The sequence below is a fragment of the Saccopteryx leptura genome, chromosome 3, assembly GCF_036850995.1.
Source record: "Saccopteryx leptura isolate mSacLep1 chromosome 3, mSacLep1_pri_phased_curated, whole genome shotgun sequence".
In the NCBI taxonomy this organism is placed as follows: domain Eukaryota; kingdom Metazoa; phylum Chordata; class Mammalia; order Chiroptera; family Emballonuridae; genus Saccopteryx; species Saccopteryx leptura.
Window position 1 is genome coordinate 226,785,119 of NC_089505.1, and position 22,861 is coordinate 226,807,979.

At 41.8% G+C, this 22,861-nt stretch overlaps 1 protein-coding gene across 12 annotated transcripts in view; it reads left to right on the forward strand.

Moving 5' to 3' along the window:
• The first annotated feature begins 4,250 nt into the window (after positions 1–4,250).
• The window catches only part of REEP1 (receptor accessory protein 1), a 125,397-nt gene continuing 106,786 nt past the window's right edge, over positions 4,251–22,861 (forward strand). For 4 of the 12 annotated variants that reach the window (XM_066377766.1, XM_066377771.1, XM_066377765.1 and 1 more), the window contains exon 1: positions 4,251–4,531. In XM_066377766.1, the coding sequence (XP_066233863.1) occupies positions 4,500–4,531 (32 nt within the window). In that variant the 5' untranslated portion in view covers positions 4,251–4,499. The remainder of the gene's footprint in view (positions 4,532–22,861) is intronic. The other 8 variants (XM_066377763.1, XM_066377773.1, XR_010750355.1 and 5 more) reach the window with 4 other exon arrangements.

A 22,861-nucleotide genomic window follows, 5' to 3' on the forward strand; every position in this document is an offset into this window, starting at 1 on the left:
CTCTCTGTCTCTCTCTTCCCCTCCCGCAGCCAAGGCTCCATTGGAGCAAAGATGACCCGGGCACTGGGGATGGCTCCTTGGCCTCTGCCCCAAGCGCTAGAGTGGCTCTGGTCGCAACAGAGCGATGCCCCAGAGGGGCAGAGCGTCGCCCCTGGTGGACGTGCCGGGTGGATCCTGGTCGGGCGCATGCGGGAGTCTGTCTGACTCTGTCTCTCCCCGTTTCCAGCTTCAGAAAAAATACAAAAAAAAAAAAACATTTTGTTATGTACAGAATATCATGTAAATGGAATTACACAGTGTAAGTCCTATGTATCTGACTTCTGACACTTAGCATAATACTTTTGAGATTCGTCCATGTTGTTGTAATTATCAGTTGTTTGTTCCTTTTTAATGCTCTTTAGTATTACACTGGATATAATACTAAATAAAGGGGATGTTGTCCTCCTTACCTTGGGGGATACACTCTAAGACCCTCAGTGGATGCCTGAAGCCATGGATAGTACTGAATCCTAGATATACTTTGTTTTTTCTATACATACATACATATATACATACATGCAGACATGCATGCAGACATACATACATACATTTTCTCTTAAAGGAAGCACTTTTCCAAAATTGTTGTACCATTTTACATCCCCTCCAGAAGTGCATGAGAGTTCTAGTTGCTCTACTTCCTTGGCAGAACTGAGTATGGTCAATTTTTTTAATTTTAGCCATTCTCATAGATGTACAATGGTATCTCATTGTGGTTTCAAGTTGTACTTCCCTAACAATGTTAAACATCATTTTCATGTCTTTTTTTATTTGCATTTATATATTTTCTTTAGTGAAATAGCTGTTACAATATTGTATATTTTAAAATCTTTATCTGCTAATTTTGTTATTTCTGTCATTTCTTGATCTGTTTTTATTGATTGATTATTTTCCCTGCTTATGAGTCATGTTCTTTTTATATTTATACCTGCTAATTTTTGTTTGCATGTTGGACATTGTGAATTTTACTCTTGAGTACTGGATTTTATTGTTATTCATTAACTAGTAATGAACTGTTTTTTTCTAGAGCATAGTTTAAGTTACTTGGGGATATGCTTTATCCTTTTGAGTCTTGCTTCTGAGCTGTGTTAAGGTAGATCCAGATCAGTTTTTAATCTAGAGCTAATTTTGCCCCAATACTAAGTACTAAGTCCTCTTTTGAGGGCTTTATCCAATGTTTCTCCATATTTTATGAGGTCTCTCCATTTTGGCTGATGTGAAAACAAAATATTCCCAGTTCTGTGTGAGCTCTAGGAAATATTTGGTATACTACTTTCTGTCACTGGCCTCCTAGAATTTCATCCATTCATGCTCTGAACAGTAGTCAGCTAAAGACTTGAGCGGCTCCTTCTAAATCTCTGAAGCTCTTTCTATGCCATGGTCTCTGATACTCCGCTTCACAAATTCTAGCTGTTTCGGTTTTACTGAACTCTGATCTCTGTCTCCTGAACTTTGTGAGATTGTTGGGCTCTATTTGGGTTCCTTTTCTGCAGTGATATCTGGAAACTGCTTTGAGACAACAATCTCATGCTGCCTGTTGTCCAATGCTTGAAAACAGTTGCTGGATGTACTTTTTGTTTGGTTTTTTTTTTTTTCTAGTTGTTTATAAAGGGGGCAAAATTCCCATGGCAGTTAGTGCTTCATGGATGAAAGTGAAAGTCTCTTTTACCTATTTTCAACTTTAAATATCCTAAGGGAAAACTTTGGCTCAGCTTATTTCCAGTGATCACTCAGGAACCAATCAAGGTAGTAAACAACATTTGAGAAAATGACACTTTTTAAGATTGGAGTGCGGTAAGAATCATTCCCCCATACAAAATGGAGAGGACTTCCCAGGAGAAAGGGGAAAGGATGCCAGCAAAAACAGATAATAAACATCCATTATAAATAGCAGTTCATGTGAAAAAGAACTTCAAGTGAACCAACTAATAGGGCTGTAAGAATCCCATTGTCTAGAGAAGGCTGTATCTATTTCCAGGGTGAAGGACAAGCTGGAGGTGGTCTAGAATGGAGAGTTGTTATATCTGTAACAGTTACACTGAAAGAGATAAAGTGAAATAAAAAATCTAGTTTCTTCTCTTTTTGTTCTTTTCTCAACTCTGTCCAATTGAACTTGCTTTGTGGAACACATTTTTCCCCAACCCTGAGTGATCCCTGGGTTTTCTGTTCCTCTTCAGGTAACAGAAAGACCTCCAGATGTTTAAATCCCAGGTAGTTTCATTTCATTAATCAAAATGTCCAGTTCTGAAAAATAAATAGTCAAACCTGAGAATTCCACTTATAAAAATAGGGGACATGCTACAGGAGAGAAACAGCATGTATAGATAGAGCTTCTCTATTTTTCCACTAAGAGGATCTCTTTGAACCACAAAAGTCCATTCCCCAAGATTATTAACAGCATTGTCTGACCTTCTCCTGGAAATGCAGTGGGGGAGAGGGGAGGTCTCTGGAAGGTCCTGTTTGTTTGATACTATACTGATCTGCCTGGTAGGTATTCCAAGCTATTTTCTGTGAGGTATTGTTTTAACCATATTAGCTTGGGTAAGGTATGGTGAGGCTAGATACAGATGACAAGAAAGAAACCAGAAAGTTTTAGTTTCGTTACACTTACAGTTCTCTGGTCAGAATACGAGGCCACTCAGGGTAAACAGTGGGGTGGGTTACAAGCAGCGGGAGAGAGGGTAACTGTGGTTTGTGCAGGAAGAAAAGGGAGAGAAAGGACAAACAGTCTGATTAGCTAATCTGAATAATCTCAGTGGGCTCTAGGACATAGGGGCTGTTTCCGCTTGTCTGGTACTGGACCCTTGGCTGATTAGAGCTGGTGTTTAGTGGCCTGGATTTGACAGCCTGATAGACAGGTGGTTGGGGGAGGGGACCTAATTGGCTGACTAAGAAGGGGAACTGACCCGCACTTAGCCAGGGCCTCAAAACTGGGTCAAGATGGCATTTAAAATAGTATTACAGGTATTTTATGAGTTTTAGAGACCCCTTATCATAGAGGATGTCTCATCTGCAGTCCCCTTATTGTGGTATATTTCCAGCCCCTTTCTGCCAAGTCTGAGGTCTCCTTGCATCTTCTAGGAAACTGTCTTGGGCAGGATTCCTTTAAAGAATGCTTCAAGCTAGCTCCCTCCTGTGCCTCTCACATCTGACACTGAATTATACATAATTTGAGCTTCAGCAGAGAAGAATAGTGCTCTTAGAGAACACCAGAGAGGGAGGTGAGGAAGGCAACAGCAGAGTTGAGGACCAGGGGACAAAGGTTTTCAGAGTATAAGGAAATAATGTACAAGGACTACATATAATAAGGGCCAGGACTGAGGAGAGTGAAGCACTTGCCTCAGGGGAAAATTTAAGGGAGTGTCAGTAATCAAGATAAATAAATTATATATATACATATATATATATATATATATATATATATATATATATATATATATAAAATTTAAGGGAGTGTCAGTAATCAAGATAAATAAATTATATATATATATATAATTTAAGGGAGTGTCAGTAATCAAGATAAATAAATTATATATATAAAACAAAAAGTGTGTATAGGATGCACATTTTCTCATTTGCGTAGGGCTCCAAGATGGCTCAGGACTCAGGACACTGGTACTGTGCATAGCAACTTCTAGCTTCCACCTGGCCAGATTGTACCTCAGGCAATTTCACACCAAAATGCTAGAGCAGCCCCCTATGAAAGGTCTGAACCTGGAGAAAGGTGAGGCATGGAGTATAGTATGCACAGGGAAGAGGGAACAGCACATATGTAAGTCCAAAGTGCCTTAAGTAAAAAGAGCTACAAAGATGCTTGGGGAATGATGGTAGCAGTGAGTTTGGAGGTGGAGACCGGATCAAGTACGGACTCTAGAATTTTCATTAGGGGAGACACATGCCCATATTTGTTTCTTACGCATAAGAAACAAACGAGTGGGGGGGGACATATTGGAGGAGTCAAGACTGGTAAGTCTCTTATGAGGCTAGTGCGCTGTATCTGAGTAACTCAGTCCCAATCAGAACAGGTAGACAGGCTCCCAAGGTCCAGGTCCACGCCTCAGTCTTCCCACCATAACACTGAGGGTGGGGCGACACCGCGTCTCTGCCTTGCCAATTGAGCCACCTCAGGGTTCCACTTGAGTGGCTGGTGCCCCAGGACGCGCGGAGGAACCGCCGGAGATCAGCGGCGGGCCAGGGCAAGGGGGCGGGGCGGGTCAGGCTAGTGCCCGAACCGCTCGCCGCCCAATCGCCGCGGGCCCCCCGAGCCCCAGGGGCTGGGGCCGCCGCCGCCGCAGCGTGCCGCGGCTGCGCCGACGCGCGATCACCGGGGAGCGCGGCGGGCTCGCTCAGTCTGGCGGCGGCGGCCGTGCGCGAACGGACGTGCCCGGAGCGCCGCAGCCGCCCCGCCGCCCGCAGCCGCCCCGCCGCCCGGGCCGCGCCGCCCGCCCGCTCGCCCGCCCGCCATGGTGTCATGGATCATCTCCAGGCTGGTGGTGTAAGTGGCCTTCTTCCCCGTGTCCCTTCCTTCCCCTCTTCTCCGCCCCGGCCCCGGGTGCATTCGCCCCCGGCGCTGCGGCTATTAATACCCGGCGCCGCTAATTTTAGTAGGTACAGTAGCTGCTGAGGTCGCCGGCGAGCGGGCGGCGCGGGACGCGGCTGCTGCCGTGCGGTGCCCGGCCCGGGCGCGGGGACTGGCGGGCGGGGCCGCGGGGCTGAGGTGCACCGGGCCTCCGCTGGGGGCTCGTCTCTCCGCACCCCTGCCGCTTTGTTCCCGAGTTGGTAGGATTTGCAGAGGCCCCGTATGGGTGCGCCGCGGGGACACGCGTCTCTGTCCTTCGGCAGAAATTCTGGCTAGGGTCGGCTGTCGCCGCGCCCCGCCGGCCGCCACGCTTTTGTCAAGCGAAAATGACAGAGCCCAGACGAGCTTGGGGCGCTGCCTGGAGGGGTCAGCGCAGAGAAGGGTGGCGAGATGGAGGCGGGGCTCCCAGTGGGATTGAAAACACTCCTTTTTAGGTTTCTCAAATTGACAGCGGCAAACGCAAGTCGCCCATGTCTGATTCCTTTGGCAGAGGGTTTGGGGGGCGAGCAGGCATCTCAAGGAAATTCAAGGGGAATTTCCAAGTGACAGCCACCTGGGTGGTGGCGGTGACACCTCCCAGGCCTTGCAGGAGAGCACAGAGTCATCTTGGGTGAGGCCTGTGTGAAGTCATTGGGTGTGGGCCTAGCGGTCTTTCTTTTCTGTCAAGCCCCAGAGCTGAAGAGCTCCGTCCCCCGTGGGTTTATTCCTCTTTGCAGATAGACATGGCTGTTCCAGTTCTCTTTCCCTAATCATTTTCATCTGAGTTGGGACAGATTTTGACACCTGCTCAGGAGAACCAGGGCTGAAATTGGTCTGGGGAGCGGAGGCGAAGGTGTGCCTCAGGCTTTCTCTTTGTCTGAGAAAGAGGGGATCTGTACTCCCCTTGATCAGCCACCATTACTCCCTACGTTTTTCAACATTTTCCGTTTCCTACAGTTCTTTACTGATTTTCAAAGAAGTAGTCAGGGGAAGGCTTCTGAAGTCTTTCTCAGCATTGTCTCCGTGGCCACCATTCTGGGCTTTCCTACCAAAGCCAGAGTGTGTGTGCCTCTCAGCCCCCAGGTCTTTCATTCCATGCAGGCCTGCACAGCTGTTGCTGACTGCTGGGGGCTTGTGCTGTACCTCAAGGTGGCATGTTAAATATTTAAGAGATCTCTGCGGTCAGAACTGGCATGAATAATACAGGGGAAAATCTGGCACGCCTTGCCCCACCTTCATGCCTGTCCAAAGCCTATCTTGCCTTTCAGGGTGGTATTTTCTCTCCTAAAGTAATGCTGTGATCTTCATATTTGCCAATGGCTCCTGGGAGGGCTTCTGGTGGGGCCGGAGAATTTAAGTCAGCCTGGCTAGAGGGCTCACTCTCTGGAGATCCTGTTGGGCTGGGGAGTGTGGGCTTGTGGTCTGGGGTCCATGTGACCACTTTTAATTTTATTCACTTACCCCCAACTATACAAGACAGTTGAGGGGTGGAGTTAAAGGTATATATTTAGGAGACGTCTCAGGGACTTGTTTTTACTTTCTAAAACAACCACACTTCAAAGAACTTAAATAATCATGAGAACTGCCTTTCAAGTCAGCCTAAGACCCTCTCAAGTGAAAGTTTATGGGATTCAGGATTGTTATTCCCACTGTCAACTCCAAAAGTTCAGAGATACTACCTATCCCTCCAATTCCTAGTTCTCCATAGAAATTCAACATGGAAGTGTCGGTTTGGAATTATTAAAACCACTATAAGCAGTAGCTGTTTCATGTAAATAATACCTGTTCATTATAGGGAAATTATAAAATATAGGTAAATAAACTGAAAATCATCCAAATTTTTACCACACAGACATAGCTAATGAGGATTTTGAGAGATATATTCTTCAAGATGGTTTTTCCTATGCATATATACACATTTATATTTGTAATTGAAGGAAATTATTGACTAACCTGAAATTTCCATTTACCTCTAGCAAGGAGTAGGAATACCACATTAGGAGTCCCAAAACCCTTGGTTCATATCCCAGTTCTGCTTCTTGACAACAAATTGCAGTTTACAGGAGATGCTAGTTTTCAGGCTAGTTCATCTCATGTTGCTATTGCAAAGATTTCGATGATATACAATATATAAATTTCTAAGCACCATGAAGAGCAATAAACCATTGATTATTTCTTCTTCTGTCCTACCAGGTACCTAAGAGTGTATAAGAGTTCTGGAATGGGGTTCTCAGGGTTAATTTATTTCTGTGGTTTTCAAACTGGCTTCCCTGAGGGCCACTCAGCTCTGGGCTCCCCAGCCCTGATTCAGCACAAACAACTCCCCTTTTGTTTTATATACTGTGGTTCTAGATAAAATAGAATTTACAAAATATATAGGTTTTACCACTAATAAAAACCACTGCTTTTGCTCTTCCCTTTCATTTGTAAAACTGCAGAGGGAATGTGCCTTGCCTGAGAACACTAGGTGAGCTGGTAAAGAAACAGGCTCTGGATTTTGGTCCAATACCCCCTTCACTGCCTGGCCTTGACATTCATCCTAAATTGATCTCTTTCAAGCTTCCAAGACCTCTGATATGGAGTACTATGATTTTGGTTCACAAGTCCCATTTCTAGTAAGCAATCTTTCATGGTTTTATAAGCCTCTATCACATCAAATAATATATAAGGAAGACCTTTCACTATGTTCTAAGGATGGAGAGGTATGTCTTCCTTCTAATCAGAGGCCATAAGACAAGCTGATGGCATCTAGGGACAGCCAACTGGTGCTTGTGGATGTTTGTGTTGCCATTGCTGTGAGCATTTTTAGGTCAATAATTGCAGCTTATTTCCTTCTCCAACCCCTTGCTCCCTTACAGAGCTCTTTTTTGAAGTACTTAACCCCTGAGTGCACTTAGTAAAGGTTGGATGTGTTGAAGGAAATCGAGGTCCTGGGATAAGCAGGGGAGTTGGCTAGTGTTATCCCTAGGAATTATAAGTCAGTGGGCATCAGGACAGGCTTGTGCCTACTGGGCAGAGGTCTTGGAGTGAAAACCAATTTAAGATGCTTTCTAGCAAGCTGTCTTCCTCCTAACTTCCTTGGCTTAGCCTAAGAAGAATTAATGAAGTGATACTAAATGCAGTAGCAAGGTGGGCTTTGTTAGAACTTGGTTGATATCTGCATGGAACATGGGAGCTCATTTAGGACTGGGCTACTTGCCTTCTTTAAAAGACTTTGTTTTCTTCACAGACAACTCAAGACCTAGGCAGGAATGAATTTCAACTGGGGAGAGTATGTTCATGTGCACTGCAGGGGGATACAGAGGTTGCCCTATGCCTTCTTTGGAGAATGCTCTATTTTAAAGCATTTATTCCAAGGAGCCTAGGTGATGCCTCACTGTCTTTGGGCAGAATTTTGGCCAAGGCCCAGAGTGTTTAATCCAGAGCAGCCCCCCGCTGCTGGGATTAGTAGACAAAAACTCCAATTCACTGCATGGGGAAAAAGAGAGTCCCACTTTAACAAATTTTCTAAATAACTTAGCTATGCAGAAAAAAAACAACAACGTATTTCCACATTGTGCATCTTTTAAAAATGTTAGTTTTTAGAAAGTACAGTGTGATATTTAAAACAGAAACTTAGTTTGGTGCTGAAGATCTGGCTAAGTGATAGGGCTGTGATTGGAGCATAAAGTCTGTGTTCCCTGGGTCAGTGATGTACAAGTAGAGCACATTGGAAGGAATGTGGGTTGTCCTCAAGATGTTCCCCAATTGTTGCAAAACAAATGGGAAAAAAAGAAAAGACCATAAATTCTCAAACATAAGCTTGCCTTGTCTTGGGGCCTGCTTTTAAAAAGTAGAATGCAGAAAAATGATCCTGTTATTGGAGGGTTCAGGTTGGTTGGGGAGTTATTTCCTGACCCTGTGATGTGGTATAGAGTAGGAGCTGGGTAAATGTTTAAGTTGAATTGTGAGTGGAAAGATGTTGGGCTTGAAGCATCATTGGGTTCTAGCCCTGTGCTGGTCTGACCCAACATCAGAGTCCTCAGGCCACCGTGTCCTGGGGCCTACCTCCCTGTCTATAAGACATGAGTGTTAGCTGGCATTACTTTGGAAATCTTAAGACTGTTAGTTTTAAGAGCCGTTGCTCCTGTGGGCCCATCCTTTCCCCCTCCTCCTCAGCTGGCTCCAGTGCACCGTGTTTATTTATAAACAGGAGTAGTTTCCTCAAGGAAGTGAAAAATGCCAGCTTAGTCTGACAGGCAGTGGCACAGTGGATAGAGTGTTAGACTGGGAAGCGGAGGACCCAGGTTCAAAACCCCGAGGTCACTGGCTTGAGCACAGGCTCTGGTTTGAGCAAGGCTCACCAGGTTGAGCCTAAGGTCGCTGGCTTGAGCAAGGGGTCACTCGGTCTGCTGTAGCCCCCTGATCAAGGCACATGAGAAAGCAATCAATGAACAACTAAGGTGCCACAACGAAGAGTTGATGCTTCTCATCTCTCTCCCTTCCTGTCTGTTCCTATCTGTCCCTCTCTTTGTCTCTCTCTGTCGCAAAAAAAAAAAAAAAAAAAAGAAGAAAATGCCAACTTAGATTTTTCCTGTTATGCTTTCCTGTTCTTTATTTAGTAATCCTGCTTGCCTGCTGGGAAGTAGCTTTTAAGCACTTCTTCCTGCCGTGTCTTATTGGAAGGTTAGCTGACAAGTGAGGGTCTCACCTGATTGTTATTGGCTCAGCCCTCCCCTTCCTGCTGAAGCGAGAACTATCTCCTTTGGAAAGTGTATTATTTGGTGGGAGGAAGAGCACTGAGGGTTCATTGGTCCTCTGTAGCCACCTAGTGAGGCTGTCATTTTGTATTGTGTATGTGGTTTGTGTTTATATGTTTTCCAAGGGGGTTCCAGAGGCTGGAGCAAGGGGAGACTTCGCCACACAGCAGTCATTGTACCTTTGGAATTTTACTGCAAGGGTGAGCCATGCACATGCTCATCCAGCTACCAGGATTCTTCGTGTCTGTGGGAATTTTTCTGAGAACCAACAAGAGCTCAAAGGGGTTTGCGTTTGGTCTATGAGGATGTTTTCTTTTCAATTCTGGGCTTTGGATGGCCCTGATGGAATGGAAGACGGATGGTTATATACATATAGTTTGTTCTGAACTTTCCCATCTCATCAGCCCTCACACAGAAGCACATTGTTTTCCCTGTGGGTTATTTTAGTCTCACCCAGGGGCTTTCCTGGGATTATAGAGAGAAAGGAAATATACATAAAGAACCAATTTTTTGGCACACAGTAAGAGTGTCTGAAGGAACATTGGTAGGTAATCTGGTATAGGCCTTCAAGCTTGATGTGCATGCCTAGACCAGGGATGGCAAGTGAGTTTCATCTCCTGTTTGAGAGGAGGCTGCCTGGGATACTGTCTTGAGGAGCAGGACGCTGGGTTGGGCTCAGTAGAGGAGTCCCACGAGTGATCATATAGGGAAGATGGTAATGGGGGCACACATGTTGGTTCAGTATTTGCTCCTGCAGACTTAGCCTACTCCCAGTCAGAGAAGGTCTGCACCACTGTGGGAGTTTTATACATTTCCCTAATTGATAAACAGAGAGCAGCTTCCTTGATCTGAGTTAACATCTCCTCCTGACATTTGCCCCTACCAGGCCTTGTTAGTCACCTGGCAGTTCTAGGCCAAATGTGCCTCCTTGATGCCAGCATAGGGAGCTGTCCAGCCTAGTGGCTCTCTAGTCTGACTCTTTTCTCTGAGGACAATCATGCATATACCACATTTTCCCTTTCTCCTTTGCCTTTCATTAGTCACAGCTCAGTTCAGTTATTCCTTGGCTTTCTCTTGTATAGTAATGCATTCACATCCCTTTTCTCTCCTTGTATGGGTCTGCAGATGGTACTCTGGGCTTCAAAACGAGTTTGCCAGCTCCTTCCCCATCCTACTTTCTGTCACTCATGCAAAGGAGTGGACATGCGACCCTACACATTTTTCTGGCCACAGAGAGTATTGGGCCAGAAGTGGATATGTGGCCCAGACTGAGTCACTAGATCTTTCCCTAGAGTTTCTTGATTTGAAGCTGGAAGAGAATAGCTTTGCCTACAGAGCCCAGAGCCGGAAAGGTGTGAAGGTGGGGCTGCCAGTGGCCAAACCTCCTGGCATATGAAGAGAGCCTGTAGACAAGAGGGATGAATATGACAAAGCAGAGACAAGTAGAGATGAGACATGGGCAGAGAGAGAAGGAAGCTGGCAGAGCCTTGATTCTAGTTAGTCAGTCTCCAGTTCCTGCCACTTCTCCTTTGATGCCTTGGGCTGTTCTGTGTTCTCGAAGGAAAGCCTTGACTAGTTTATATTAAATATGTATTATAGTGGTAAGGATGGACTGGGTTATGCTGCAGTAACAACTCCCAAATCCCAGTGGCTGAAGACAGCAAAGGTTTGTTCTTGCTTTATTCTGCCTGTTCTCTGTGAGTTGGCAGAGATACTCTGTTCGTTATGATCATTAGAGTCCCAGGCCGACTGAGTCTCCTTTGTCTCGGGGTGCTGTCATTACCACAGAAGCCACCAGGATTCACTGTGGTAGGGAAACAAAATGGGAATCATTCACTCTCTTGAGTACTCTAACTAGAAGTGACACATGTCACTTCTGCTCACATTTCACTGGCCAAAGAAAATAATATGGCCAAGCCTGAATTAAAGTGGATGGATAATTAAAGTTTTACTAAACATCTGTGAATAGCCCCAGTGACCACCATATATACTGCTCTCAAAAAGTAGGGGATATTTCAAAATGAGTATGAAGCTATAAAATAGCCCCTCGTTTTTGTGAGCAGTATACATTGTATGGATGAATCCTAACCATCTTTGCAAACCTCTAAATTTCATTTCTTTCGCTAAAGGTGTAAAATGAAATATTTCCACTCTTGCAACTGGGAGAGTCCTAACACACTCAACCTTTTTACATTAGAAAAATCTCTTACTCCCCTTTAACTTCTTTTCTTTATTCTGTTTGTGCATATTAAAAGGAGGTCTTAATTTTGGAAAGAAATGAGCAGTTGTAAAAAGCTGATGCTGTTCCGTGGCTAAGCCCTTGAAGGTGCCCTGTGATTTTTATTATTTTCTCTATGTTTGTCTCCATCTGTCTTTCTCCATGAAACCTCCCTTGGGCCCCCAACTGAAGAATGACTCTGTCCTCTGGGTCTCCAGAGTGTCATAGTCACTTTGTACCTTGTGATGTGGTGGTTTGTGCATTTTACCTCCCGTTAAGGACCTCCCGTTAAGGACCTCCCGTTAAGGACCTCCTGTTAAGGATCTCCCGTTAAGGACCCATTTTGCAAGGGTGTAAATTGGTACTGTTTCTTTGTCTCTCTCACAGTTCTTTAGGTGTAGTAGATGCCCAGTGAGTACATGTTGTGTCACCCTACTCAGCTTGTATTCTGTGTACCAGCAACAGTGGCATCACTAGGAGCTAGTCAGGAATGCAGATTCCTGGGCCCCACCCAAGACCTAATGAATCTATCTGCATTTTAACAACATCCTGTGAAGCTTGAGAAGCGCTGAGTCAGGTGCCATGAGTCAGGTGCCATCATAGCCTCAGTGAAATGAAAAGACAGGGACTTGCCTAAGGTCCCCATTATTGGCTGTAGAATCTCTCTGATTCTGAGAGGTTCCAACCCTGACTTTTTGTGAGTTCTGAATGGCATAATCAGACTCCACCAACTCACTGTCCAACCAAGAGCCTCTCACAGATGGGCTACCTAATTGTGATCTGTGTAAAATTTAAGTTTTGCCTCAGTTGGGATTTAGACCTGTGGTAAAATCTGTCAGACAGAATATTGAGCGAGAGGTCCATGCTACTCAGAGGGCAGTGGGGCACAACCCACCTTGAGAAAGAGGCACTGTGAAACGGTCAGCCCATGCCAGGGACTCACAGTGGGTGTGCAGGAACATGGAAGGACTTTTACTCATGGGAACATGAGGCTGAGAACCCCTGCTCCCCATGTGTCCATCCTTAGAGGTCTCCGTCTTCAGCAGCATCTAGATCTTCAGGCCAGGCCCTGTAAGCTGTGGAATTTATAGTCTTACCAATGAATCCTCTCAGCTCTACCTTCAAAATCCTCCCCATCTAGCTGACTCCCACCCCCACTGCCACTGCCCTGTCCATCCTCAAATTATTGCTTTCCTGGGCCATTTCAGAACCTTCCTAATTCTTCTCCCTGCTTCCACTCCTGTTCCTGCAGTGATTTGTTTAGAACATAAGCTACATCATATCTTTCACCTGCTATTCAAAAACTGTCCAAAGACCTCACATCACGCTAAGAATAAAATTCAGACTCATTCTCATTCTCAAGAAGAGTGAACAAAGCATGGCCCCGGCTCCCTGACCTGACCTCACTTTGCATTGCTCTTTCCACCCTCCAGCAGTGCCATTATCCTCACTGTTCCTGAATGGCAAACTTGCAGTTTTCTCTGCTGGAATGCATTCTCCTGGTAGCTTATGGCCGTCTTCCTCTTTCCCTGTAGGTCTCTGCTCACGGGTCATTGTTTCAGGAGGGGCCTTCTCTGACCACCCTCTCCAAAATACATCCCCCTGCCCTGTTCTCTCATCACTCCCTGAAACTGTGCTTTTAATTCATTTGCTTACTTGTTTATGATGTCTCTATACTAGGGTTTGATCTCCATGACTTTTAAGATTTTACCCTGTTCACAGCTGTTTTCTCAATGCCTAGAGCAGGTCTAAGTTCATAGTAGGTGTTTAAAAATTTTTGTGAAATTTGATGACTTAGTATTCCCCTTAGGGTTAGAAGATTATTTTTAATTTATAGAAACTTGGTTTGTGACCATGGCAAATAACCTCTCTTAGCCTCAATTTTCTCATCTGTGAAATGAAAGATTTGATTTCTGTTTCGAACAATATAGTCTGTAAGCCCTCCCATAATAAAACTGCATTTTAAAACTTCTCAAATGTTGGGGAGAAATGTAACAATGATCCCCTTAAAGTGTATAGTTGAGTTAAATAAAAGAATTTTCCAGGAGACAAAACAGAGATGGAATCATTTTGCAAGGCTGTAAACTGGTACTGTAGCAGCTGCCTAACCGAACACCCTGAATTTTAGCTAAAACAACAGCCATTTTTTTTATCATCTCCCCTGGCTCTGTGGGTGAGGAATTTGGACAGGACATGGCACACAAAGCTCACCTCTGCTCCATGATATCTGGGTCTCAACCAAGATGAGGCAGATATCAGTGGCAGGCTGGGCATCCCTTTCATGTGTTCCAAGGCCTCTCCATATGGACTTTCCATGTGATTTCTCCAGCATGGAAGCCTCAGGGTAGTCGAATGTCTTATGTGGTGGCTTAGGACTCCAAGAGTGAGTGTCCAAGAAGCATCAGTAGAAACTGCAAGACTTTTTATGACCTGGTCTCGGGTACCCCAGGGTGATACTTATGCTGCATTCTGTTGACCAAGCAAGCCATTAAGGCCATCTTAGATTGGAGAGGAGGGCGTTAGACCTCTTCTTTCAATACAAGGGTGAACATATAATATACAGGCATCTTTATAATATCAAACTCTGGAGGATTGGCCCAACTTGGTTTTAATAGCTACAGAGAGCAAAGAGGGGCCTTGGGCCTATGGAAGTAATAAGTCAGAGCTGAAAGTTTGCATAAAGCTGAGAATTGAAGCACTATTCCTCACTATAGTCCTGAGTAGAAGGATAGACTCACAAGCACGGAGATATGACAGAAAAGCTTGTCTGTCTCGCCCTGGATTACTGATGGGGGGAAATCTTTCTTGGGAATTTAAAACTAATCCATCGACCTGCCCTTATATGGGTTTAGCGCAGGGGTCCCCAAACTACGGCCCGCGGGCCGCATGTGGCCCCCTGAGGCCATTTATCCGGCCCCCACCGCACTTCCAGAAGGGGCACCTCTTTCATTGGTGGTCAATGAGAGGAGCATAGTTCCCATTGAAATACTGGTTGGTTTGTTGATTTAAATTTACTTGTTCTTTATTTTAAATATTGTATTTGTTCCCGTTTTGTTTTTTTACTTTAAAATAAGATATGTGCAGTGTGCATAGGGATTTGTTCATAGTTTTTTTTTTTTATAGTCCGGCCCTCCAACGGTCTGAGGGACAGTGAACTGGCCCCCTGTGTAAAAAGTTTGGGGACCTCTGGTTTAGCGTTTAAATTAATACATCTTGCATGGTCTGAGTACCCTCACAGCTGAGAGATTCACATAAAAATTTGTCCTGGGCCATTGTTAATTCCTGGAGCATCTGGCAGAAACTATTCTAGTCTCTCTAAAAGGTTTCAATGCATATATGAAATTAGTCCCAAAGAACATGAATTCACATTCCAAAACACATGAAATAACCTCCATAATCATAAGATAACAAACACTGTAGGCAGCAGGATTAGCCCCACACCCAAACTAAATAACATACATATATTATTTTATATATAATATATAAAATAACTATTACTTAGAGATCATAGAATAAGTCTTTTTAAAATGAAAAAAATAAAGGAAAGAATTGAAAATATAAGAAGACAGCAAATCCTGGGGTAAAATGGGCAGAGGAATTGACCCATTAGAAAAGAAGCAATTCTAAGAGTAAAAAATGAACTGTTGAAATTAAAACCCCAATGGATAGTTTAAAATGAGGAGGGGTAGAACCCTGAGGGGGTGATGTTTTCCATGCAGCTTCTTTTAGCTAGAAGGGATCTTAGTGATTTCAGGCTGTTGTTAGACCAGGAAGACGGGACCAGTCTATCCTGTCTAGGCTAGGCCAAGACTTGAGGCCAAGTCTCTAGTTTCTAAAGTGTTTGGATGTGGGTTGGACTAGGTAACTAGAAAACACATATTTTGCTTGATTGAAGGAAAAGGTTTCCAGTAATTGGTGCTAATGTGAGTAATGAGCTCCTGGCTTTGAACCGTAAGAACTTCCAACTCTAAACTCATTATTTTAATCTTTTCTCTCATAATGGTTGAGTAAGAGAGGTGAGAGTTATTGGAACGATTCTCTTTTTCAGTGGTTCATTTATTGATTCACTGCTTACTTATTGACAATTTACTTACTGCCAGGCACTACAGCGGCACCAGGGAAATAAAGATGAATGAGTTTCAGTTCCATCTTTGAGAAGTTATGAGGTTACATAGCTAGTCAGTGGAAAGCTTAGACTTGAAGTCAGGGTTCTTCCTGCCTGGCTAGTGCTCTTTCCATTGGGTGGGTATTTTGTGGGTATGTGTGAATGACTTTTCTGGCTTTGGTTGGAAATTGCTCAGAGGAACCCTTTCAGCAAGGGAAGTGGTACACTGACATGAAAAGATTAAACTGCTGCATCTCTCTGCCTGGGGGACACTGTGGCATCCAGTGCTGGAAGAAAGGAGAAAGTAAAGCAGATATCCTGAGTGAAAACAATGTGGGACAAAGAGATATGTGAGTTTGAGCACCCTTACCTATTGTATTAGTTGACTATTGCTGCTATAAGAGATAACCACAAACTTAGTGGCTTAAAACAACACATATTTAGTCTCTTACAGTTCTGGGGGCCTTAAGTCTGAAATGAGTTTTGGGGGGACTAAAATCAAGGTGTTTGCAGGACTGTTGCCTTCTGGAAGCTCCAGAAGGAGAATCCATTCCTTGCCTCTTCCAGCTTCTGGTACCTATCAACATTCCTTGGCTTGTGGCTGCATCACTGTAGTCTCTGCTTCTATAGTCATTTTGTCTTTCTTCTCTTCTGTCTTCATAGCTTCCTATACTTTTTTTTTAAACAAGGACACTTGTGATTACATTTAAGACCCACCTGAATAATCCCCATCTCAAAATCCTTAATTTAATTACATCTGTAAAGTCCTATATATAATATATCTTTTTTTTTTTTGCCACATAAAATAACATTTATAGGTTCCAGGGTTTCTGGGGGTTCCTGGATATCTTTGGGGGCCTTCATTCAGCCTACCAAACCCACAGCTGATGGCCTTACTGCCAACACATTGAGGGGAGTTCATCTAAGAACAGCTTAGAGAAAGGAGAACACTGCAGTGTTCTAATATTTTATTTTATTTTATCTCCATTTCTGGACTCTTCTTGATTTGTAAAAATTAATTATTGAGTCTGACAATCGATCATCATTGGCACCAATTCAGTGCTAACAGGAATCCCCAAGTTGAGGTACAGTGAAGAAGGAAATTATTTTGTGAAGGCAGCTCAGCTGTGATTCAGCATGGCTGTGGAACAGCTCAATAGTATTACAGCACAATTATGAAGCATCACAGCTGTGGAACAGAACACCTGGGGGGCAGTCCTGGGGTGAGGTGCCCCTGCTCTGCTCCACTCTGCTCTGCCCTGGTCTGATCTTCTGCACTCCATTCTGCTCTGGTCTAACAAGACTTCTTTGATGGTTCAGCTCCAGAAAGAGAAAAGTCTTCTTTCTTCACTGAAAAGGTAAAGTGCACTCCTCATGCCAAAGGGGAGCTGACTTACATAGAGAGAAGTCTCGCCTCTGGTCCCTGACTGGTCCGTCTGTCTTCATGTAAATGAGAACTCCAAATTCTCACAGCTTGATTGATCCAAAAGCACTGTTCTGATTGGTCAGAGTGGAGCTGCTCTGACTGGTTGGTGAAGATGCTAATGAAGATATAGCTGCTCAGCTCTGATTGGACAGGTAAAGTCTCAGTCCTGTTTGTTGAAATATGATTCCAGGAACTCCTTTAGAAGGGTTGGCTCCAAAGACAGCAACACTGTGCAGGCAGGCAGTTCAATGTGGGAGGCAGGCAGTTTAGTGCAAGACTCTCCCTAAATCCTGGCTTCTGTGAGAGTCCCCTGTTTAGAAATAGCTACTAGGCTCTGTTTTTAAATTTGAGCCCACTTAGCCACCAGTGCTCCTTCTTGGTAGGTATCTTTTTTCTCCGGATCTGCAAGTCCAAGTCAATAGTTAAGACAACAAAGAAATGGTCAGTGTATAATGGACTATAATAGCCTAACCACTCAGTTTAAGAAATAGCGCATTACCTTCATTATATCAACATACCACTGTTTAAGGGCATTTGGGCTCTTTCTAGATTTTTGTTTTTCTCTTTTGCTCTTAAAAAGAGTTCTACAATGAACATTCTTATACGCATGTGTTTCCTGGTGCTAGGAATGGAATGGCTGAGGCATAGGGTATATGTATCTTTCACTTGACCAAATAACATAAATGAAGTTTCCAGGGATGTGTGGCTCTGTTTCTGGGCTCTTTATTCTGTTCCATTAATCAGTTTGACCCTGTACCAGGACCACACTGTCTTACTTATCATAACTCTGAAAATTCTTGATATCTGGCCTGGCAAGTCCCCTCCACATTTTGTTCTTCGTAAACTGTTTTCCAAAAAATATTTTTCTCTGCAAAATATACAATTTCAGTTGTACTCTGTCTTTACCATCACTTGATATTGTCACAGTTTAGAATTTTTGCCAGTCTGGTGGGTACAAAATGGAACCCTATTATGGTTTTAATTTGCATTTCCCTGAGTACTAATGAGATTGAGCATCATTTATATGTTTATTGCTCATTTATGTTCTCTCTTCTGTGAAGAGCCTGTTCATGACTTGCCAGTTTTTCTCTTGTCCTTACCTTACTGATTTGTAGTTCTTCAAATAGTCTGGGTGCTAATCCTCTCACACTTACATGTTATAAATGTCTTCAAGTCTGTGGTTTATTTTTTCATTCTCTTTATGTCATATTTTGGGAACAGAAGTTCTAAATATTAATGCAATGGATTTATTAATCTTTTCACTTTTAGTTTATACTTTTTGTGTCTTTGGAAAACCTTAACAACCTGAAAATCTGCATATATTCTCTTGTATTGCTCCTAGCAATTTTATAGTTTTGCAATTCAATTTAATTTATTAATCCATCTTGAAGTGATTTTCCTATGTATGTTGTGAAGTAGGATTCCAGAATATTTTTACATAAGAAAAATGAGTTGTCCTCGCACCATTTATACAATTTATCCTTTCTCTTTAGATCTATCTGCACTGCTCAGTCCTGTAATAAATTTTCTTTCTGTAGATGCCTGAGTCTATTTCTGGGCTCTTGGTTTTGTTCTGTTGAACAGTTTGGCCCTGCAGTGGTACACTGTCTTAATTACATAGCTTTATGAAATTCTTCATGTCTGCATGTCAAGTGCCCCCGCTTTCGAAAGTGCCTGAGCGCTTTTCTCTTCCATATACATGTTTAGAGTTATCTTAGAATTATGTGTTACCACACATGGACACACGCTCACCCAAAAATCTGTAGGCAGTTTGACTGAAATAACATTGAATGTATGGGACAATAGAAAATTGATGTTCTTAAGAGAGCGAGTGTTCTGATCCATAAACATGTTATTTATCTCTATTTATTTAGCCCTTCTTTAATGGTTTTTAATAAAATTTTATAATTTTTTTCTGTAAATTTCTTGTGCCTTATGTTCAACTTATTCCAAGCTATTTGGTATTTGTTGATGCCATGTATTTGGTATCTTATTAAAATTTTCAGAAGACTGCAGTCTTGCTAATCTGTAGATTCTTTTGGGCTTCTCCAACAAATAGTCATGTCATCTGAGAATAGGATAGTGTTGTGTCTTTCTAGTAACTATTTCTTTATTCCCCTTCCTTCCGCTTACTGCCTGGTTATGATTTCTAGTGTAAAGTGACTAAAAAGGGCAAAGGTAGACATTCTTGCCTTACTCCTGATTTAAGAAAGAATGCTTCAACATTTTCCAATAAAGCATTACGCTTACTGTAGAATTTCAGAAATGTAGTTTATCACTCTGTTTTCTTCTCTTCCTAGTTTGTTAAGTTTCTATAATGAATGATATAGTATTTTATCTGATGCCTCCATTGAGATGATAACTTTTGTGGGTTTTTTTGTTTTTTGGTTTTTTTTTGCCTTTAATCTGTTAAGTGGAAAATTATATTAGTTAGTTTATCATTAACCAACTTTGCCTTCCTAGATAAACTCAATTTGGTCATATATTTGTTTTTGTTTTGTTGTTGTTGGAACAATCCTAAATTTAATTTGTTAACATTTAGGTATTTTTAAAAGCTGTGTTTATGAGGAGCATTGAATGTATTGTCTTTGTCTATTTTTGTATCAAGATTATGCTCATCTAATAAACTAAGTTGGGGTGTATCCTTTTTTCCTGTACTACTCTGGAATAGTTTGTGTAAAATGGGATTTCTTTCTTGCATGTAAACCAGATTAATTTGGCGAGGAAATAAAGCATCAAGGCCAGGTACTTTTTCTGGGGGAAGATTTTAAACTACTGATTTTATTTCTTTAATGGTTATATATTTTCTCTGTTTTCTTAAGTCAATATAAGCTTAGGAGTTCATTTATAATATCTTAGTTATTTTTCAAATTTGTTGGGTTCCTTATTAAATCATTTACATCCAAGTACACAATTTTTATATTAAGGATTCATGTTTAAAACTCTTGTAAAGTTAATGTCTTTCACTCAGATATATCAAATGTCAGTGAAAGACCAGTGTGACTTCATTAGATACGTTTAGTGTATTTAGAATGTGTAAGTTTGTGCTTTGAACTATATGTACTTAAATAGTGTAAAATTGCATTATTAAAAAATTGTGTTGATAGTTGTAACATTGTTTCTGCACCTCATTTCTTCTGCTCTCATTTTAGCTCTCTTATTAAATGTGTGTTCTTACTCTGTCTTCCATCTCTCTTCATTTTTTATATCTGATTTCTTTTTGTGTTTCTACTGTATTATAGTCATAATTTTCATGTCTGTCTCATTGGCTATGTCTAATCAGCTGCTGAAAATAGTCACTGATTTTAAAATTTCAATTATATTTTATAAATTTTATTTAGTTCTGTTCTAAAGCTGGTCATATTTTATGGTCTCTGTTCCTTCCACATATTTTTAATTAACTCTTATTCTTGTAACATGTTAAACATTTACTTTATATTCTGAGTCTGATAATTCTAGTATCTAAACTCTTTTTGAAGGTCTAAATCAATGATCTCTTGCTGCTTTTGGCTTTTAATCAGAGTACACTTTATGTTTTACAATTTAAAAGTTAATTACTTAATTATTTATTTGACAGTAAGCTTATATTCCCTGAAACTTTATTCTTTGAGACCTGGGTTCAAAGTAGGTTCCTCCAGAGATTTACATTGGTTTCTCCAGGATGTCTAGGGACACTACCAATATTAGACTACTAGAAAGTAAATTCTGGTGATATTTTTATTTGAGTACTCAGATAATGTGAATTTGGACTGCTCACTTGTGTGAGGACAGACTAGTGGTTACAGACTCAGGGCAAACACTGTTTTCTTTCCACCGCCATCATGGCTAAAGGAGCATTTCCTTTTCTGTATCTTTTGGCATGGCAGCAGGCTTAGCTCTAAAGTTACTTTTTTACATCTTTGGGGTCTGTATTAGATTTCTAGGGCTTCTGTAGTAAAGTATCACAAACTGGGTAGCTTAAAACAACAGAAAATTATTTCTTACAGTTATGAGTGCTTCAAGTCCAAAATCAGTACCTTGGCAGAACTCTGCCTACTCTGAAGTTCTGCAGGACAACGTATTCCTTGACTTTCTCTTAGCTTCTGTGGTCGTTGGCAGTCCTTGGCCTTTCTTGGCTTGTAGATGCATCCTTACAGTTTCTCCTTATGTGGTCACATGGTTTTCTACCTGTGTCTTTGTCTCTTTTTCTCTTCTTATGAGGATACTGGTTATATTGGGTTAGGGCCCACTGTAATGCCCTCATCTTAACTTGATTATGATCACAGAGACTCTATATCCAAGGAAGTAAGATGACATTCAGAGGTATTGGGGGTCAGGACTTCAATGTAGTATCTTCTTAAGGAACACAATTCAATCCATAACAGGATCCAGGCTTTATAGAGGGATGTCCTGTGCTGGTGTTACTCACAATGTGATCTGCAGACTCTCAGCATCACTTCACCTGGGAATTTATTAGAAATTTAAATTTTCAAGGCCCCTCACCCCAAACCTACTGAATGAAAATACCTGTAGGTGGGACCTAGGGATCTGTGTACTAATAAACTCTCCAGGCTTTCTGGTGCAGCTGAAGAAGTTTCAGAAGCATTGCCTTAGACTTTGTCTCCTGTAGTTGACACCCATTATACCTTGTCATCAATGCTTGAACTCAATGCTTCAGTTCACCCAGTGCCCTTAATTTACTTTTCTGAGGACCCTGTTTCAATGGGTTTTTTGGCCTATAAGCCACCTTTACATTGATATAGTATAACGGTATGTTTTTTTAAATTCTTTAAATTAATTACATTTTTTATTTTGGAAACTTTGAAACCCACAGAAACAGTTGAGAGGAAAATAACAATGAATAGCTACCATATTTCCTCATGTATAAGACGCGCCCTATCCCGAAAAATTGGGGGTCTAAAAACTGGGTCCATCTTATACAGTGGTTGTAGAATTTTAAAAAAAATTTTTTAAATTATTCATTTTAGAGAAGAGAGACACTGAGAGAGAGAGAGAGAGAGAGAGAGAGAAGAGGGGGAGGAGCAGAAAGCATCAACTCCCATATGTGCCTTGACCAGACAAGTACAGGGTTTTGAACTGGCAACCTCAGCGTTACAAATCAACGCTGTTGTAGATTTTTTTACTTGCATTTCCTGCTTTTTTGACAATGATGAAGAGTTGTATGAATTTTATAATGAATAAAACTTGATTTCAATAACTTTATGTAATTTTTTTTCAAATTTTGAGCCCCAAAATTAAGGTGCATCTTATATATGGGAGCATCTTATACATGGGGAAATACGGTATATTATTCTTACCTTGGTATACCACCCCCAACTATTTCACCATAAATGTACATATTTCCCTCTTGTATAAACATCTGAAAGTAGGTTGCAGACATCTTGTTACTTCACTCCTAATACTTAAGCATGTCACTCAAGGACAAGATTATACCAGTGGTTTTCAAACTTGTTGGTTCCAGGACCCCTTTATAGTCTAAATATATTAAAGATCCCAAAAAAACTTTTGTTTATGTGGCTTAATATCTTTCAACACTTACCCTATTAAAAATAAAAATGGGGACATTTTGAAATATATATCTGTTGATTAATTTAAAATAACAATAAAAACTCTTTACATGTGGAAATAAATACCATATATTTTACTAAAAATAAAAAAATTTTATAGAACAAAATAAAATAGCAAGAAGAGGGCATCATACATTTTTGCAAGTCTCTTTTATTTCAAGATTAATTGTAATGTGGAGTCTGAAACCTAATTAATAAAGTTTGATCCATCT